General features: G+C 39.9%; 3 protein-coding genes across 3 annotated transcripts in view; 2 read left to right on the top strand and 1 right to left on the bottom strand.

Annotated features, from left to right (window-relative positions):
* The window catches only part of LOC135705742 (uncharacterized), a 210526-nt gene that overhangs the window by 38150 nt on the left and 157343 nt on the right, over positions 1-15033 (top strand). The gene's annotated exons all lie outside the window — the stretch shown is intronic.
* On the bottom strand, positions 6931-8320 carry LOC135705824 (apolipoprotein D-like). Its single transcript, XM_065227673.1, has 4 exons — positions 8037-8320; positions 7321-7400; positions 7170-7262; positions 6931-7109 (listed from the first exon to the last, which is right to left on the bottom strand). Exons 1-4 carry the CDS (start codon positions 8318-8320, stop codon positions 6931-6933), a joined length of 636 nt encoding a protein of 211 aa, XP_065083745.1.
* LOC135705893 (putative zinc finger protein 286B) lies at positions 10419-12449 on the top strand. Its single transcript, XM_065227747.1, has 4 exons — positions 10419-10497; positions 10561-11733; positions 11794-12009; positions 12065-12449. The coding sequence occupies exons 1-4, from the start codon at positions 10458-10460 to the stop codon at positions 12388-12390; spliced, it is 1755 nt and encodes a 584-aa protein (XP_065083819.1). The 5' UTR covers positions 10419-10457; the 3' UTR covers positions 12391-12449.

Raw genomic sequence — 15033 nt, 5'->3', positions numbered from 1 at the left:
CTTTAATTTGGACTGTTTGGGGAATGGTTTGAAATAAATTCATACATTTTAACTTAGGATTATTTTACATGAAATTGGTACAAATAAGTAACGTTTTGGAACTAAATCGTTTTATTTGGTATATCAATGGTTTGTTATAAATTATAATTTCAGAACAGATTAATATTTTTCTTATCCTAAATTACTGGTAAAAGTGAGAAATTCATTTTGATTTCACATAAAGTCTTCGGTTGCTATCAGGATACTCGCTCAACTCCCTCACCAGTCCATCATAACTCATCTTTACCTATGTAAATTTATCAAAACGCGGTTCGATACGACCACCAGTGGCAATTGCAATTAGTTCAACTTCGAGCTCACCAGCACAACGAATTGCTGGTAGTTATGCTTCATTGTCCTCTGGCAAATAACCAGCGTAGTCCTAGCATCCTTGGCCTGCTTAATGTCAAGAATTTCATAATCATGCAGCTTGCGATAGTTCTTAGCCGAATTGACATTCAACATACGCTTTTATTTTGGCAGTTCAGTTTGAAATCTAGTTACGAGTTCGGACGACAACGGCACCATTAACCTCCAGCTAAGCAATATAATTCAAAAGTTTGATATCGTACTAATCAGCCAGTTCGAAATCATAAATAATTCGCTATCCCTGCTCCAACTGGTTCGCTGAAAGTAAAATGTTTTTGATGAACTATTTCATAACTAGAATTAAAATACTTACTTATAATCATTGAATTTCACTACTTCATTTAATTTAAAACATACTAGCATTAATATGATTTAAAACGTGATTAAAAGTAATACATTGACGGAATATAAAACAACAAATAACTACATTAGTAACCGGTCACTACGATTAAAAAATCCAAATCTTAAAATACTTAAAAATACTTAAGAATACTTATCAGATACTTCGAAATACTTAATTGATTAATTGACAGCTATAGCACAGACAAACAGACGTAACTCTTTGAAAAAGTTTGGCTTGAAAACATAGTATCTCAAAACATAGGACCTCAGTAACGACACCTCGCGGGCTTCTCGCGGAAAACAAGCTTGCTCTCTTACTCGCAAACAATATTGCATAAAAGTTCTATAGAATGTATAGAAACGTCAAAGTGATGCGATGCCAGCGCTTCGGCGAGTAGTTCGCGGAACTGATAATATTCAAATTAACCGTTAAATGCGTGAACGAAGAAACACAATGAAGTGTTACGTCTGTTTGTCTGTGGCTATAGTTTAGAGTGGGATGCCCCTAGGTCTACATTTTAGTGTGTGTAGAGATTTTCACGTCCGGTTGTATTGGTGCGATATGCGAGGGTGTTAGTGAAAATCCGAGGAAAATACATTACATATCCCAAGTAACGAAAAGTTCCGCATTCAACGATTAAAATCACTTCCAAGATCCATAAAGTTCAAATAAAGTTCCGACAGAACTTTCAAGCCACCTGAAGCAATCAGCAAAAGTCTTTATTAGTAACAAAATTTGATGTACCTAAATATGAAATGATCAGTGGCCCGAATAAATCATAATTCTTATTTTTATGCAGTGTATCAACATTCTATCAAAGAAAAAAAAATTAAAGAGTGATTTCCTGGATTCGAACCTGTGTATTCGGCATGCGATCTACGATTGCTAACCACTGCGCCACAAGTGTGTTGGAATACCATGCGGGCAAACACCAATTTAAAATTCATCAAGGTGTTGTGTTTCGTATTCAAGTCAGTCAGCTGGCACTGAAAACTCCAACAGTAGGCGGGACAACAGCTCACTATAATATATCTCAGATGACGTAGAGGTTCGTGCTGGGGCTATCACGCAGAAGGACTGGGTTTAATTCTTCAAACAGCTCAAATTCTACTACTAATGCTGATAAATCAATACACATTAATACCTGCCTTTAGAAATAATTTTCATAAAAATGCGAACTAAATCTATAATTGGTGTAGAGAGGGCAAAAACCTTTTTTAATTTATTTTCTAAAAGTTCCGTTCAAGTTCCGCCAGAGGCTGCTTAGAATGCTCTTCAAATGTGGTACCAGAACTTTCAAGTTCTTATATTGTCGCTAGACTTGGAAACCGAAATGACCCACTCGCGACAATCGATTTTACTCTCGTTCTGTACGTTAAACATTACGTCGCATCTATTGCGCTGTATTCGTTAAATGATGCGCTATAGTTCACACTAGATGCGACGTTATGTTTAACGTACAGAATGAGAGTAAAACCGATTGTCGCGAGTGGGTCATTTCGGTTTCCAAGTCTAGCGACAATAACGACTTAAAAATGAGGCTGCTTAGAATTCTATAGACCACCTTCAACCAAGCTGCTTAAAGGCCCAAGCGCAATGACAGCGAAAACGGAACGGCAGTGGCAGCTGAAAAGCCCGATCTGAGTAAGCCTACTTGTCGGATTGAAAACTAGTTAGAACCAAATCGACTTCAGTTAAGCATCTTGATGTCTTTTGTGACAACTAATTAGAACTTTTGGTTACTTGGGATAGCTGTCAATCTCATTATGACTGATCGAATTACATACATTTTAAGGTTAGCCCGAGTAAAATAATAAACAACTTTACACGGCGATAGACCCCCGTTAGTGGGCGTGCGTTAAACCAAAGATGAATACTAAGATGAAACAGTCGGAAGAAAAACTTTCTATTTTAGTGTCCTCTTTCACGGTCCCTTTCATCCAATGAATACCCCTCGCATGCAAGGTAATTTTGTGGTTTTGCTGTCCCCTCGGTAGAGATGAAATCAAAACAATCCCACCAAAATCAGAGATGTCCCATTTTTTAAATTATTCGATTAACATCTAATCGATTATTTTTTGTTCGGTGTGCTGTCATTTTTCCACCAATGAGAGTGCAGCATATGTTTGAAACGATGGGTGATGATCCTAATTGAGGTTAATGCTTATATCAGCATGATAATAACCGATTACAAATATTTTAATTTTCGGTTCGTTTATCGATTACTCGATTATTCGAATGAAAATCGGCCATCACTAGATGAATGTGAAACGTCATTTCAAATTTTAGGTCGTACATAAATAATGATACAATTTGAAAGGGACCGAAGCTAATCACAAATTACGTCCCCATGGTAACTGAAATAAACACGAGTGCGGACCGGTTGGTTAAACGTCTCTAATCTCTATAATATTATAATATAGCGAAGTGTTCATGAGATCCGGCTTGGAGAACTCTATCCAGCTTTACATGCTCGGTAATGGCGGCCTGTTTGTATGAATAAATGTATCCTTCACTGTGCTTTTTGACACTATCCGCCCTCACCCCACACATTTCGAAGCACACAATCCTTCAATAAACTGGCGGAACCTTCATCGACGATATGTTGTTCGATGTGGTCGAATACCAGTCGGGTTTGAAGTTGGATGACGTCATTCTACGGTACATTAGCGTTATCCTAAAGCAAGACAAGTGGTGGTCAAAACCAATCCTATCGTGCAGCGGCACATGATGAAGGCATTCAAGCTGTTGAAGGAGGAAAATAATGAACTACGATGTGGTGCAAATCTATGGCGAGCCCAGCATCAAAAGTGACTTTCTTGATGCTGGGCTTGCCATAGATTTGCACGAAGAGAAGTGCAGCGAGCTAGGTGGTTTGACCAAATCTCGGACCAAATGAAGTCGCAAATGGATAGTGTGGGATACTCAAGAAACAGCAGTCTTGCTGCCTCTAATGGCCGGTTTACACTTGTGCTGGTTGGCCTGTCGCTCTCATCAATGGTTATCAACATGATGTTAACTCGCAGCTGATTAATATTGGCGGTCTGTTCCCGCACTTGCATTTCTGTAAAATTATATTCAGCAAAAAACAAAAGCATGTTGCCGTACTTTCTGCAGCATATGATTTTTTTTACATCATCGTACAGCAAAAGCAAAAAAGCAAGTACAGGAACAGACGTTTTAAGTGCAGTATAAAATCACCGACAAATCGACATGAATGACCATACAAATTACCACGAAATTTCAGCTCAAAGCACACTACCGACATCTGTCTCCGTGTTCACGGAAAACTTTTATCTAAGCCACGAACACGAGTGCAAAATGTATGAGTTGGTTCGCGTCTGATCTATTCTGGCCAAGTTAGTTTTATATAGATGAAAAGTTTCTATGGTTTTGACAGGTGGGATCGCTGCACATTTGAATCGGCAGTTATAGATTTTCGAGCGAAAGTTAAGTTTAAGTTTCATGTCGGTTTGTCGGGGATAAAATCATGTATACACCGCCAACTCCAACAACTCAGCGACTGAATTCAATTGATTCAGAGCATTTTTTTCCATACGAAATTTACTCATTAGCTACGAGTAACTTCAGTTTTTTTTTTTCAAATATGAGTAAATTTCGTATGGAAAAAAATGTTCTAACTCTAGCTCTGAATCAATTGAATTCAGTCGTTGAGTTGTTGCTTGTTGGAGTTGGCCGTGTATATACACACAAAGAACAAAAATTGTTGTAATAAAAATAATTCACTTTCAAATTGAAAATTCCTCAAACTTCATAGTTTCAACAACGAATATTTCAAAACGAAAGCTATTTTTTTGGTTTGAAAGTTTTTCGTTCATTTATGAGTCGTAATTTTAAAAGTGCATTTTTTTAAAATGAAAGTTGCTTTACTGTCCAAAATACCTCTAAACACCAACACTTTTGGCAGCACTGAAATTTTGCCGCTAAATTTTAAGATAAAACATGCAAAACAAAACAGAAGCAGCAGCAGTAGTGTCATATCAATCCACTTCCCAAACATACATTCTGCCCGTCCCTAAAACTCGCTTCCGGTTTTAGATTTCCGTGAATGGTTTTGAAATGTTGGATCAAATCAAATAGGCCCCACTCGACGATCCAGTAAGTGTTTTTTATATTTTTAAATAACCTTTATAAATGCTTACTACTTTCGCTGTTTACAGTATTACCTCAAAACGACCCAAAATGAACGTTCGCACCATCTGCTGGCCAAAGTTGGCGTGGAACCGTTCATATTATCCCAAGATACCACGATCGAGTGCCGCACCGATTGAACTTTAGCAATCAATTACTGCCAAAATAAATGCGAAGCCCGAGGCCTTTGCCGGATTCGTTTCCCAGATTTAACTGTTCCTCGGACTGTATAATGTGCATCATATTTACTGTAGGTGTAATCTATTTTCTCAATGATTTTGAATTATAGACCCTTCAACATGTTCACAGGTTACAAGGATTATCAATCTTCAAGGAAACCAGGGAGCTGGCCTGGAGACTACTGGCAGAGATAAAAGCAATGCTTACAGTGTGCCAAATGCATGATATCTAACGATCCAAAACCGTTGATACATACTGTCTGAGTTCATCAGTTCATCACGAGCCATGATTTGATATCATAATAAAAATAATATATATAAAATTGAATAATAAAAAAACTCTACATGTCATACTGAAAATGCTGGTATTTAAAATGAAAATATTTTAATTGTTGAATTCAAAGTGAAAAAGATCGTTTCAATTAGACCACACTTTCATGATAAAAATTTGTTTTGAATTTAAAATAATCCACTTCTTATTCCAACACTGCCATGCTTTTGTTTTGACAGAAGTACAATTCGTTTTGAAAGTTTGAACTTTTAAAAGTAGGGAGCGGTTAACTTTTGAACTGATAGTAGGCGAAATTTTATTTTAAATTCTAAAGACTTTCTACCAAAAAGAACCAACGCAAACTTTTAATTCTACCAATGGTTTTTTAATTTTACTAACGATTTTTTTTTGTGTGTATGATTTTATACTGCAATTGGCGTTGACGGTGACTCTGTAGCTCTTTACTCCTATGGTAAAATCCATAAGCAAAAGTCAGACTTTGCGTGAAACATGGCGGATTTCGTACTATCCTTTCACTTCACCGAAAAATCCCATACGAAACTGTCAATCTTTTCTAGAGGAGACGATTTTTCGACGGTGCCGTCAACGCCTATGAAGGCTGTGAACCATTTGCCGATTTAAATTTAACTTGTGGTTAAAAGTGACATTTCGAAAGTTATTTTCTATTTCGGATAGCAGGGTTAATCGATAACTTTCCATCTGTAAAATTTTAACCAAAAGTTAAAATAATCCACCAAATGGTTCATAGCCTAAAAGGTCTGTTCCTGTACTTGCTTTTTTGCTTTTGCTGTAAGGTGATGTAAGAAAATCATATGCTGCAGAAAGTACGGGAACTTACTTTTGCTTTTTAATGTACAGAATCATTCAGAAAAGCAAGTACGAGAACAGACCTAAGTTTTTCCACAAACTTATCCGGTATACACATGTTAAATCAGCATTATGAACCAGCACTAGTGTATGTAAACCAAACATAAGTGAGCTACTGTATTACCTGACTTATAACGAATATACGTTGTATACGAGTACACCGAATACAACGTATGACTCGTCTAATTTTGGATAGCATTTGCAATGTAAATTTAGATGAACTACTACGGGGGCAGCATTGTAAAACAGTACACTGCACTACAAATCAATGTGGTAAATCTATTAATTCTTTAATTAATTTTATTCTTTAATTCTAAATCACAAAACAAAAACACAATCTCGTTCAGCCGACGCTCGTTCAGTATATAATCTCAATAAAACAGAGACTTATTTCTTTGATTAATAAAAAAACGAAAACTAATAGCGAATTTGTTGTTGATTCAGTTCCATCCTGGATCGGGTATCAAGATTGGGTCTGATTGTTGCCTGTTAAACGTCGCTGTGAACGTTTGTTTTTGTAACCTGGCTCGGGTTGAGGATCGAACAGACAATAAGCTCGGGTTCACACGGGTTGGAACTGGTTCCAACCTGAATAATAAACAAATTTACTATAAGTTTCCTCTAACTTGAAACTTTTACGATGATAACGATACACGCACTATGCAAAGCTCAGCAGTCTTCGCCTCCACTTATCCCTCTACGTTTTTTTTGATAAAATTGTCCAACGGTTGCCCCACGGGATGGCAATGATTCTGGTCGGTTTTCTTCAGGAACGCTACCGATAGGTTTGCATGTTCCATTTCTGTATAGGCCTTATGCATAACTTTCTGACTCGGGTAGCGATGCCTGGTTAGGATCCATGCAATTTCTAAAAAAAAGAAGAAACCCATTTAAAACATGACCTGAGAATCGAACAAGGACGACATACTTCCGTTTACGAGACCGTACTCACTGCAGGTAACTACCACAGCATAATTGCTGTAGTCGGTTCCGATGATGAAGTAAGGGGCGTCACTTTTCCCTGTGAATCGAAAGAATTCGAGTGTTCAACTGGAAAATCTGTTGAGGTGGAAACTTACATGGTTGTGGGAATCTAACTTTTAGCTTTCCAGGAAACAGCATTCTACCATATCCGTGCTCTCCGGTTTCAATTCCAGTGCTGTAACGAAGGAGTTATAGTTAAAAAAAAGTAAGAGAACATTTCCAATGGTCTATTTTGCGAAATGACAGAAGCCATTGCTTGACATAAATGATTATATTGATTATGCTTCTTACGGTGTTTTGTTTCGAATTATAGTCACAAACACAATTTAGGTCATTCGTGACTTTTCCGGGAATGGTAACATAGAGGTATAGCATATGGCATAGAGGTAACTCTAAGACTAGAAGGTCCCGAATAAACGTGCTCAACTTTTTGGCTTAGCTGTGGTACCATAGAGGTAGCTCTAAGACCAGAAGATCCCAAAGAAACGAGCTCAACTTTTTGGCTCACCTCTGGTACTATCTTCGGTCCCAAGCAATCGATGCACCCCTCGAAACATTCGAAAATCCACGAACCCTTCATTTTATCTGTCAAACTTTCATAGCGAATCAAAACAAACATAGTGTAGTACTGGAATTTGGACTAGAATGGGATACGTTAATCGATTTGCTTGGGACCAATAGGCTAGTCAAATAGAGAACCAATTTAAAATTGTTAGTTGCCACCGGTTGCTAAAACTGTTCGATAGAATAATTAATTGAAAGGTCAGCTCATCAGGAACGTCTCGTAAAATTAACTATTCATTCAACTTACAGCTTGTTCTCGTGTCGATTTATGATGGATAATGTTCCGTCGTGTTTCATGCTGTACTCAGCTGTGTTACATTTTCCTCCGATTTGAAACAGGTTAGGATATTTTCTCTGCTCATACCACAGACCAAGGAAGGCACTTGGATTGAAGTCTGCTACCACGGGCATATACGGGCACTTGCCCAGAGACACGACTTGGCCATCGGCGATTAGGAGGCAGAGTGACAATAACAGGATCGCTAGTGTAAGGTGACTGAAATGATGAACAAGATTGAGAGATAGTGTCATATAGGCTCTGTTCCATTTGGTAAACTTTCAGTAATTAAAGTATTTAAGGTAATTAAAGTATTTAATGAAATTAACAGTGTATTTAAAGTAATGAATGCAGTAAATGGCTGAATTTTTTACAAAAAAGTAACACCCCAACAAACAATTTGTGCTGATTGAAAGCTGAATAAGCTATTTTTTAGCTGAAGAAGCATATTTTTGCCTGAATAAGCTCTTATTCTGCTTCCAATGTTTGTTGTTACATGCAAATCGGAGAAGGTTGAGTCTTAAATTTTTATTTTGTATCCTATTTGGCCTGGAACTGGTCAGCTGTGTATAATCAGAGATTGAAACAACCGAGGAAACAACTCTCTGTCGTGAACCGACGTAATTAACAAATTATACCATACTCTCAACAACTCGTCATTTTCTCTCATTTGGACATTCTACACTCGATTCTACCTACTTCGAGTTGCCTGTGTTGGTGTTCACAAGGGTGTTCATTAGACTGATGCAAAATTTGAAATTTTCGCTCCACAGTGCTCAAACAATTCCAAATTGGGTCCTGCTTAGCCTCCAAAAATTTGAACTACTTTAGTAAGAATCTGACTTGGCACAAACTATTTCAAGTTTATATGGGAATTACTATGAGAAAACTTATATTTTTGTTTATATCTATCTAACAATTCACCACATCACTGTGCATTCAAAAATGATAGCAGTGATTGCAGCAAATATTTTCAGCTAAAACTTTGTTCGAAACCATTTTTCAATCAAATGTACGAAACAAAAGTTATTAATGATTCAAGTCACTGATCCCTAATAAAAATTGTATGGTTAATTTGCTTAACGACGTGTTCTGGGTATCATCCAAACCATTTGTGGAATAGTTCAATGATTTGGGTTATCATTCGTACATGGTTATTTTTTATTAGTGATGTCTTATGATTATGCTCATTCAACTGTTCAGCAGGCAACAATGGTGTATCTGGTGAGAAGAATAGAGCACAAATATCATGGCTACTATGTCACACTGCAGAATATAGTGTTGCTAACAGAACAGCTGCTTGATCATGCCATAAGGTTATCAATCTCTTACACAATTAATAACAATTTAATTTGGCATTTGGCTGAAAAATGATATTCCGCAAAGTTGTAGCATAGAAAAATTTCATTGGGCAAAGTTAAACGCTGTCCAGACTGAGCAGTTATAACATGTTATAACGTTTGTCAAATAATTACAACACAGAAACCACCATCAAGATAGCGCTATAACATGTTATAACCATAACTCTGTAGTCTGAACATACTATTAAAGACAACTTGCAACAAGAAGTCAATTATCGGGATTTTCGTTTTGATTTTGGTTTTTTTGGATCACTTATTGCTTGTATCATAAGGAATATGTTTATAGGAAAGTTTGAACATATTGAGAGGTAAGCACATATCATCGGTAAGAGACATGTGTGTGAGAAAATTTGCGAAAAAATCTAAGGGCACCGGTGGGATTCGAACCCACAATTCCCATTCAGTACACGGGTGCATTGCCAATTATACAACGGTGGACCTATGGTCTACGGATGTATTTGGCTAATGACATTTGAGTTTCGAATCCGTTCCCCACCCTAGTCTTTTTGCGCAAGCGTTCTCTGATACACAACAATCGTCTATTATCGACGATATGTGCTTGTACCGCAACCACTCAGTATCAGTCGATGTGAACAAACACAGCTCATTTTTTTGTTATTCATCTTACATGCTGAAATATGTCCAGTACAGTATGACTCTAACATTTTGAGCTGCCGGCCTCACCTCCGACCACCGGGCCGTAGTTGATGAATATCAATTACTTTTACTTTTTGATTTTACGGTTTTGCGACTTTGCAGTCAATTTAATTGTTTATAGGAAAGTTATGGAATATGTGTACCTAAGACACCAAGACGATTAGACGGAAACTCGTGCTTTTATCATAAGTGAAAACGCGCTTATTAGTCCAGTTTAGTGTTAAATGCGCAATATTCTACTGTTGGATAATAACAACTGACTTCAGACACAGGGGCGAGTTTTGTTATCTTTGATGCGATGCATTGTGTTGTGACAGTTCATTTTTGTAAATAAAAAATATTATAATCGCTTTACAAATTTTTCGCCAAAATAATGCCCAAAACTAATGAAAACATGGATACTTCCCCTATTGGTAAGTTAAAAAAACCAACAAACTACAATGACTTTAATTAAAGACTGGCACTTCCCTTTGCAGAACCCTCCGCGGAGCTGATCTTCATTGAAAACCCCTTCGAATGCGCCGACATCAAGACGGAACCACCGGACGATTTGGTTCCGGAGCCGGATATCGCTTTCCCGCACCTACCGTGCCGAAGCACGGCCGAAGTGGCTGTCCAAACGGCGAAACGTAAGAACATGAGCCGTGGCGTTCAAGTGGATCTGCAGCTGATTCCGAAGGAGGCGCTAGGCAATTTTGTAGACGAGCCGCTTGGTCCGATTTTGGCGAAGGAATCGTTCGAGAAACAGTGCCGGATATGTTTGCGACAGTTTCCCGGGTCAGGCTTAGCGTATATTTTGTTCCCTCAGAAGACGAAGATTTTGACTGCGCTGGGAGTCAAGGTTTACCTGGGAGATGCTTATCCGTTCATTTGCCGGACCTGTTCGAAGCTGGTGGATATGATGTACGATTTCAGGAACACTTGTTTGCGGGCGAGAAATATGTTGGCACACGAGCGGAAGGCCATCCCGGCGAAGGATTGGGACAGTGAAGAGAACCTGAAGGCCATCGATTACTGTATGAATTTGCTTGAATCACACCGGCGGGACATTGATGCTGCGTACGAGGAATCATCTACTTTTAGCAAGTTGGAAAAGTCCAGTACTGCGCAGGAAGACGTTAAAGTGAAACCGGAGGTTATCGAAATGGTGATGGTGGATCACGTGGAAGCAGGGGAACCAGCTGCAGTGGAAGCAGATCCAGTGCCACAGGAGGACGATTCTAGTAGTAATCATTCTCGGACGAAGGCGCTGAAAGTTGAACTGAATAGAGTGGATGGGAGGGATATTTCGTTGAAAAATGAAGCTGTTTCGGATGACGATTACCAACCTGCGTCAGAGGATGATGAGGATGTGGATGAGGAGGAGGAGGTGGAGGATGAAGACGATTACGTACCTAGTCCGTCGCCACCGCCTGCAAAGAAGAAGCGAGTAAGGATAGTTACGAAGCCGTACAAAAAGCGTCAGAAAAAGGAGAAAAATCCGAGAAAGGACGATGATCTGGCCTTGCAGGATAGTGAAAGCAGGCAGAGGAACAATAAGAGAAAAAACGCAACGGATCCGAACCGAAAACGACGTGGGGCGCTTTGTGATTTCTGCGGCGAATGGGTCGAGTACCATACGGTCGAGAGCCACCAGAACCAGCATTTAGGTGAGTTTTTTTTTTTCAACACTTGGAAACGTATCTAAAACACGACTGATTCGTTCCCAGGACTCAAACCGTACGTCTGTCAGGTGGAGGGATGCACATTGGCTTTCTACTGTCGAAATCTGCTCATGAAGCACATCCGACGTCAGCACAGCGCCGATGGACCCGAGTATCAGGATTGTGATATATGCGGCCAACGAATAAAGGGTCCGAAGGCAGCGCTTACCAAGCACCAGAAAACGCACACCGAAGAGAAAAACTACATCTGTGCCGTTTGTGGTAGGTTTTCCCGCTAGGAACCTCTTCAGCTCGTCCTAATTGCATTTATTCCCAGGAAAAGGATTCACCACCCCCGGTTACCTACGGCAGCACTCGATCATCCACACGGATCTGATGCCGTACGAGTGCAACGTTTGCCATCGAAAGTTCAACAACAAGTACAACATGCTGACGCATGAGAAGAAGCATTACATGCGGGGCGAATCGACGGGCTCAAGCAGCGCTAGTGCTTCGATCGATCCGTCCGCCAGCAGTGCTGTAGCAAGTCAGCAGCAGTCGGACCCAGCATCTCTACCGCACTTTCCGGGATATCCCATACCGCCGCATCCCATACATCATCCTCTCCCGTCGCTTCATCAAGCTGGGCTTCATTCGCAGTGAGTATTTTCTCTGGTGGGAATTTAAGTCAACAAATGAACTATACCTAGAATCGGTATCAGTTTTTTTTTGTGTAAATAGAGATTGCCGAAATTATATCGATATGTTTGCTTGTACTTTTAAAAACTAGTTGAGAAACTCCGTTCCAACTTTTAGTGCTTTTTAGTTACAAAATTAGATTGATTGTGTGTTTGTGGAGTATATGTACGTCTGCGATGTGTTGTTATCTAATATGCACTCTGTGCACGCATGTGGATGAACAGATAATTATAACTCGACGATTCCGACGACGGCTAGAAACGAAAATTCGAGAGAGCGAACGAGGGAGTTAAAGAGAGGGATGGGGGAATTTGCTCGATAACAGAAACGAATCAAATGGGTAGTACAGTGACTTCCAGTTTTTGGCAACACTACTGCATAAGATTTTTCCTCTGTTTTGCATCTTTGCTTTCTGGATATTTTTTAACATGCACATTACCAGTATAGTCGCTATATTCATAGCCTGGCGGATAGAATCTCGGGAACCAATTGAGCTGTCAAATAGCGGAACCAATCGAGCAAATCACGACCAACAACAGAAATGAGCACATCAGCTATTGTGAACAAAACTTCGGAAACCCTTTTCTCGTGACTCAAGGCTCGCCTACGCAAACTAACACCATCTTTGGGTTGAGGAATGTTTTCCCTATGCCGGTTATTTGCGTTCGATTGGCGAGGAAAGAATAATCAACGTTTTGTTTAGAAAAGTTGATAGTACCTTTTCAATTATTGGTCTAAAATATATTGAATTGGTTCTGCTTTTTGATAGATCGAAATTCTATCCGCCAGACTATGAATATAGCGACTATAGTTACCAGTCATTTCTGATGCCTTAAAATATTCTAGTAATGTCATAAACTAAAATTTGTTATGGATTGTATTGAGCACTCCGTTATTTATTTATTTATTTATTTATTGTTCTCTTCGTCGGACTTTTGTTATCTGAATGAAGATTGATGGGGAAAAGCATATTTGGCAAATATTTGTGCAAATAGGCGTAAAAACCCCATATCTTTTTGTTCGCGAGCCATTCCTACCCTACCCCTCGATTGAGAGTGCTGAACCCCAGTTTCAAGAAAGTTTTTTGAAATGCACGACTTCCGCTGTGCGAGCGAGCATCGAGAGTAAAGAAGAACATAAAATCCATTCAGTACACGTGTAACCGTCAACCAGTAAAGAATAAAATTACAGTCCGCTTGCTATACAAATTCGATTCCATTATTTTCAGTCCGGATTTCGATCTCCCGTCTCCGCCAGTGTTTAATTTCCCTTCGTTTGTCCTCTGTGCGTACATTTGGTCCTTCGAGCCGGATTTCGCGAGTGAACCATGGAAGTCCTTCGAAATCGACGCGACGTGCTTTTCGAGCGAATGAAGTGGGAGCATACAAATGCGCGTATTGTGGAGAGCCGAAATCCTCCGCCAAGTGAAGTGCAAGAGCGATTGCAGAAAATAACAGACTTGAGTGACAATTTTGAAAATGTGCAAAGTGAAATTGAAGAGTCCACTCCCGGAATCAGTGAAATATCGACGATTTTCAATCACCGAGTGGAATTTGAGACCATCTATTACCAAACGAAGAATTTGTATTTGAGCTGTCTCGACGACGCTACCCTTCATGGAAACAGTGATGGCGCCTACGTCGAACCAAGGGATGACCTCAGGGAAGCCATTAAGTTGCTGGTGGATTCGCAGCGTATGCTGGCAAATACTCAAGCTGCAGCTTCAACGTCGGTGCAACAGTTAGCTGGCCAGCTCCAGTCAGTAAATGCATTCCGGCCGTTAGCTGGTGCTCCTGTTCCTGGAGGTGAATTTCCACTCGAGATCAAGCTGCCGACGTTTTCGCTTCCAGTTTTCCACGGCGATCGGAAACAATGGAATTCATTCAAGGATCTATACGTCAGCTGCGTCCACTCCAAACATCTCAAGGATTCGGTGAAGTTGCAGTATCTGCTTTCCCATTTGGATGGGGAAGCGAAGAAATTAGTGAGCGCTTTCAGTATCACGGATGCAAACTACGTGGAGGTATGGGATAAATTGAATGAACACTACGATAAGAAGAAGTATATCGTGACAGCACTGGTGAAGGATTTTGTAGAACAACCGTCGGTGAACGCTCCGTCTCTCACGGGTCTTCGCAAGCTTGTCACGACCGCAGACGAGGTTGTCAGGCAGCTCAAAGCGCTCGGTCCAGAATACGAATCTCGTGATCCATGGTTGATCCATCTCCTCGTAGATAAGCTCGATCGTGAAACTCGCTCTATGTGGGCTCAAAAGGTAGTCAATCTGGATAATCCAACCTTTCGGGAATTTCTAACATTCCTCGAGCGAAGATGCGACGCGATGGAGACTTATGCGTCTTTCACCAGGAAGGGGAACGAAGTAGCAGTAAAGAAGGATTCTGAACGAAGGGGAGAGCAGAGTACGAAGGCCGTTCCATCAAACAAAGTGGTTCAAAGCTTCCATGCAAGCACTCAGTTGTCCTGTCCCATATGTTCTCAAGCTCACACAATCTACCAGTGTGCCAGCTTCAAAGAAATTGTAGTAGGCGACCGGCGGGAACTTGTCCAGAGGATCAAGCTTTGCTACAACTGTCTCAAGCCATCACA

This window comes from Ochlerotatus camptorhynchus, unplaced genomic scaffold (assembly GCF_037179485.1).
Source record: "Ochlerotatus camptorhynchus isolate MF236.1 unplaced genomic scaffold, CSIRO-AGI_Acam_v1.1 ptg000274l, whole genome shotgun sequence".
NCBI classification, from domain to species: Eukaryota; Metazoa; Arthropoda; class Insecta; order Diptera; family Culicidae; genus Ochlerotatus; species Ochlerotatus camptorhynchus.
The sequence above is the reverse complement of the archived record's forward strand: the minus strand, read 5'-3'. Positions and strand labels throughout refer to the sequence as shown.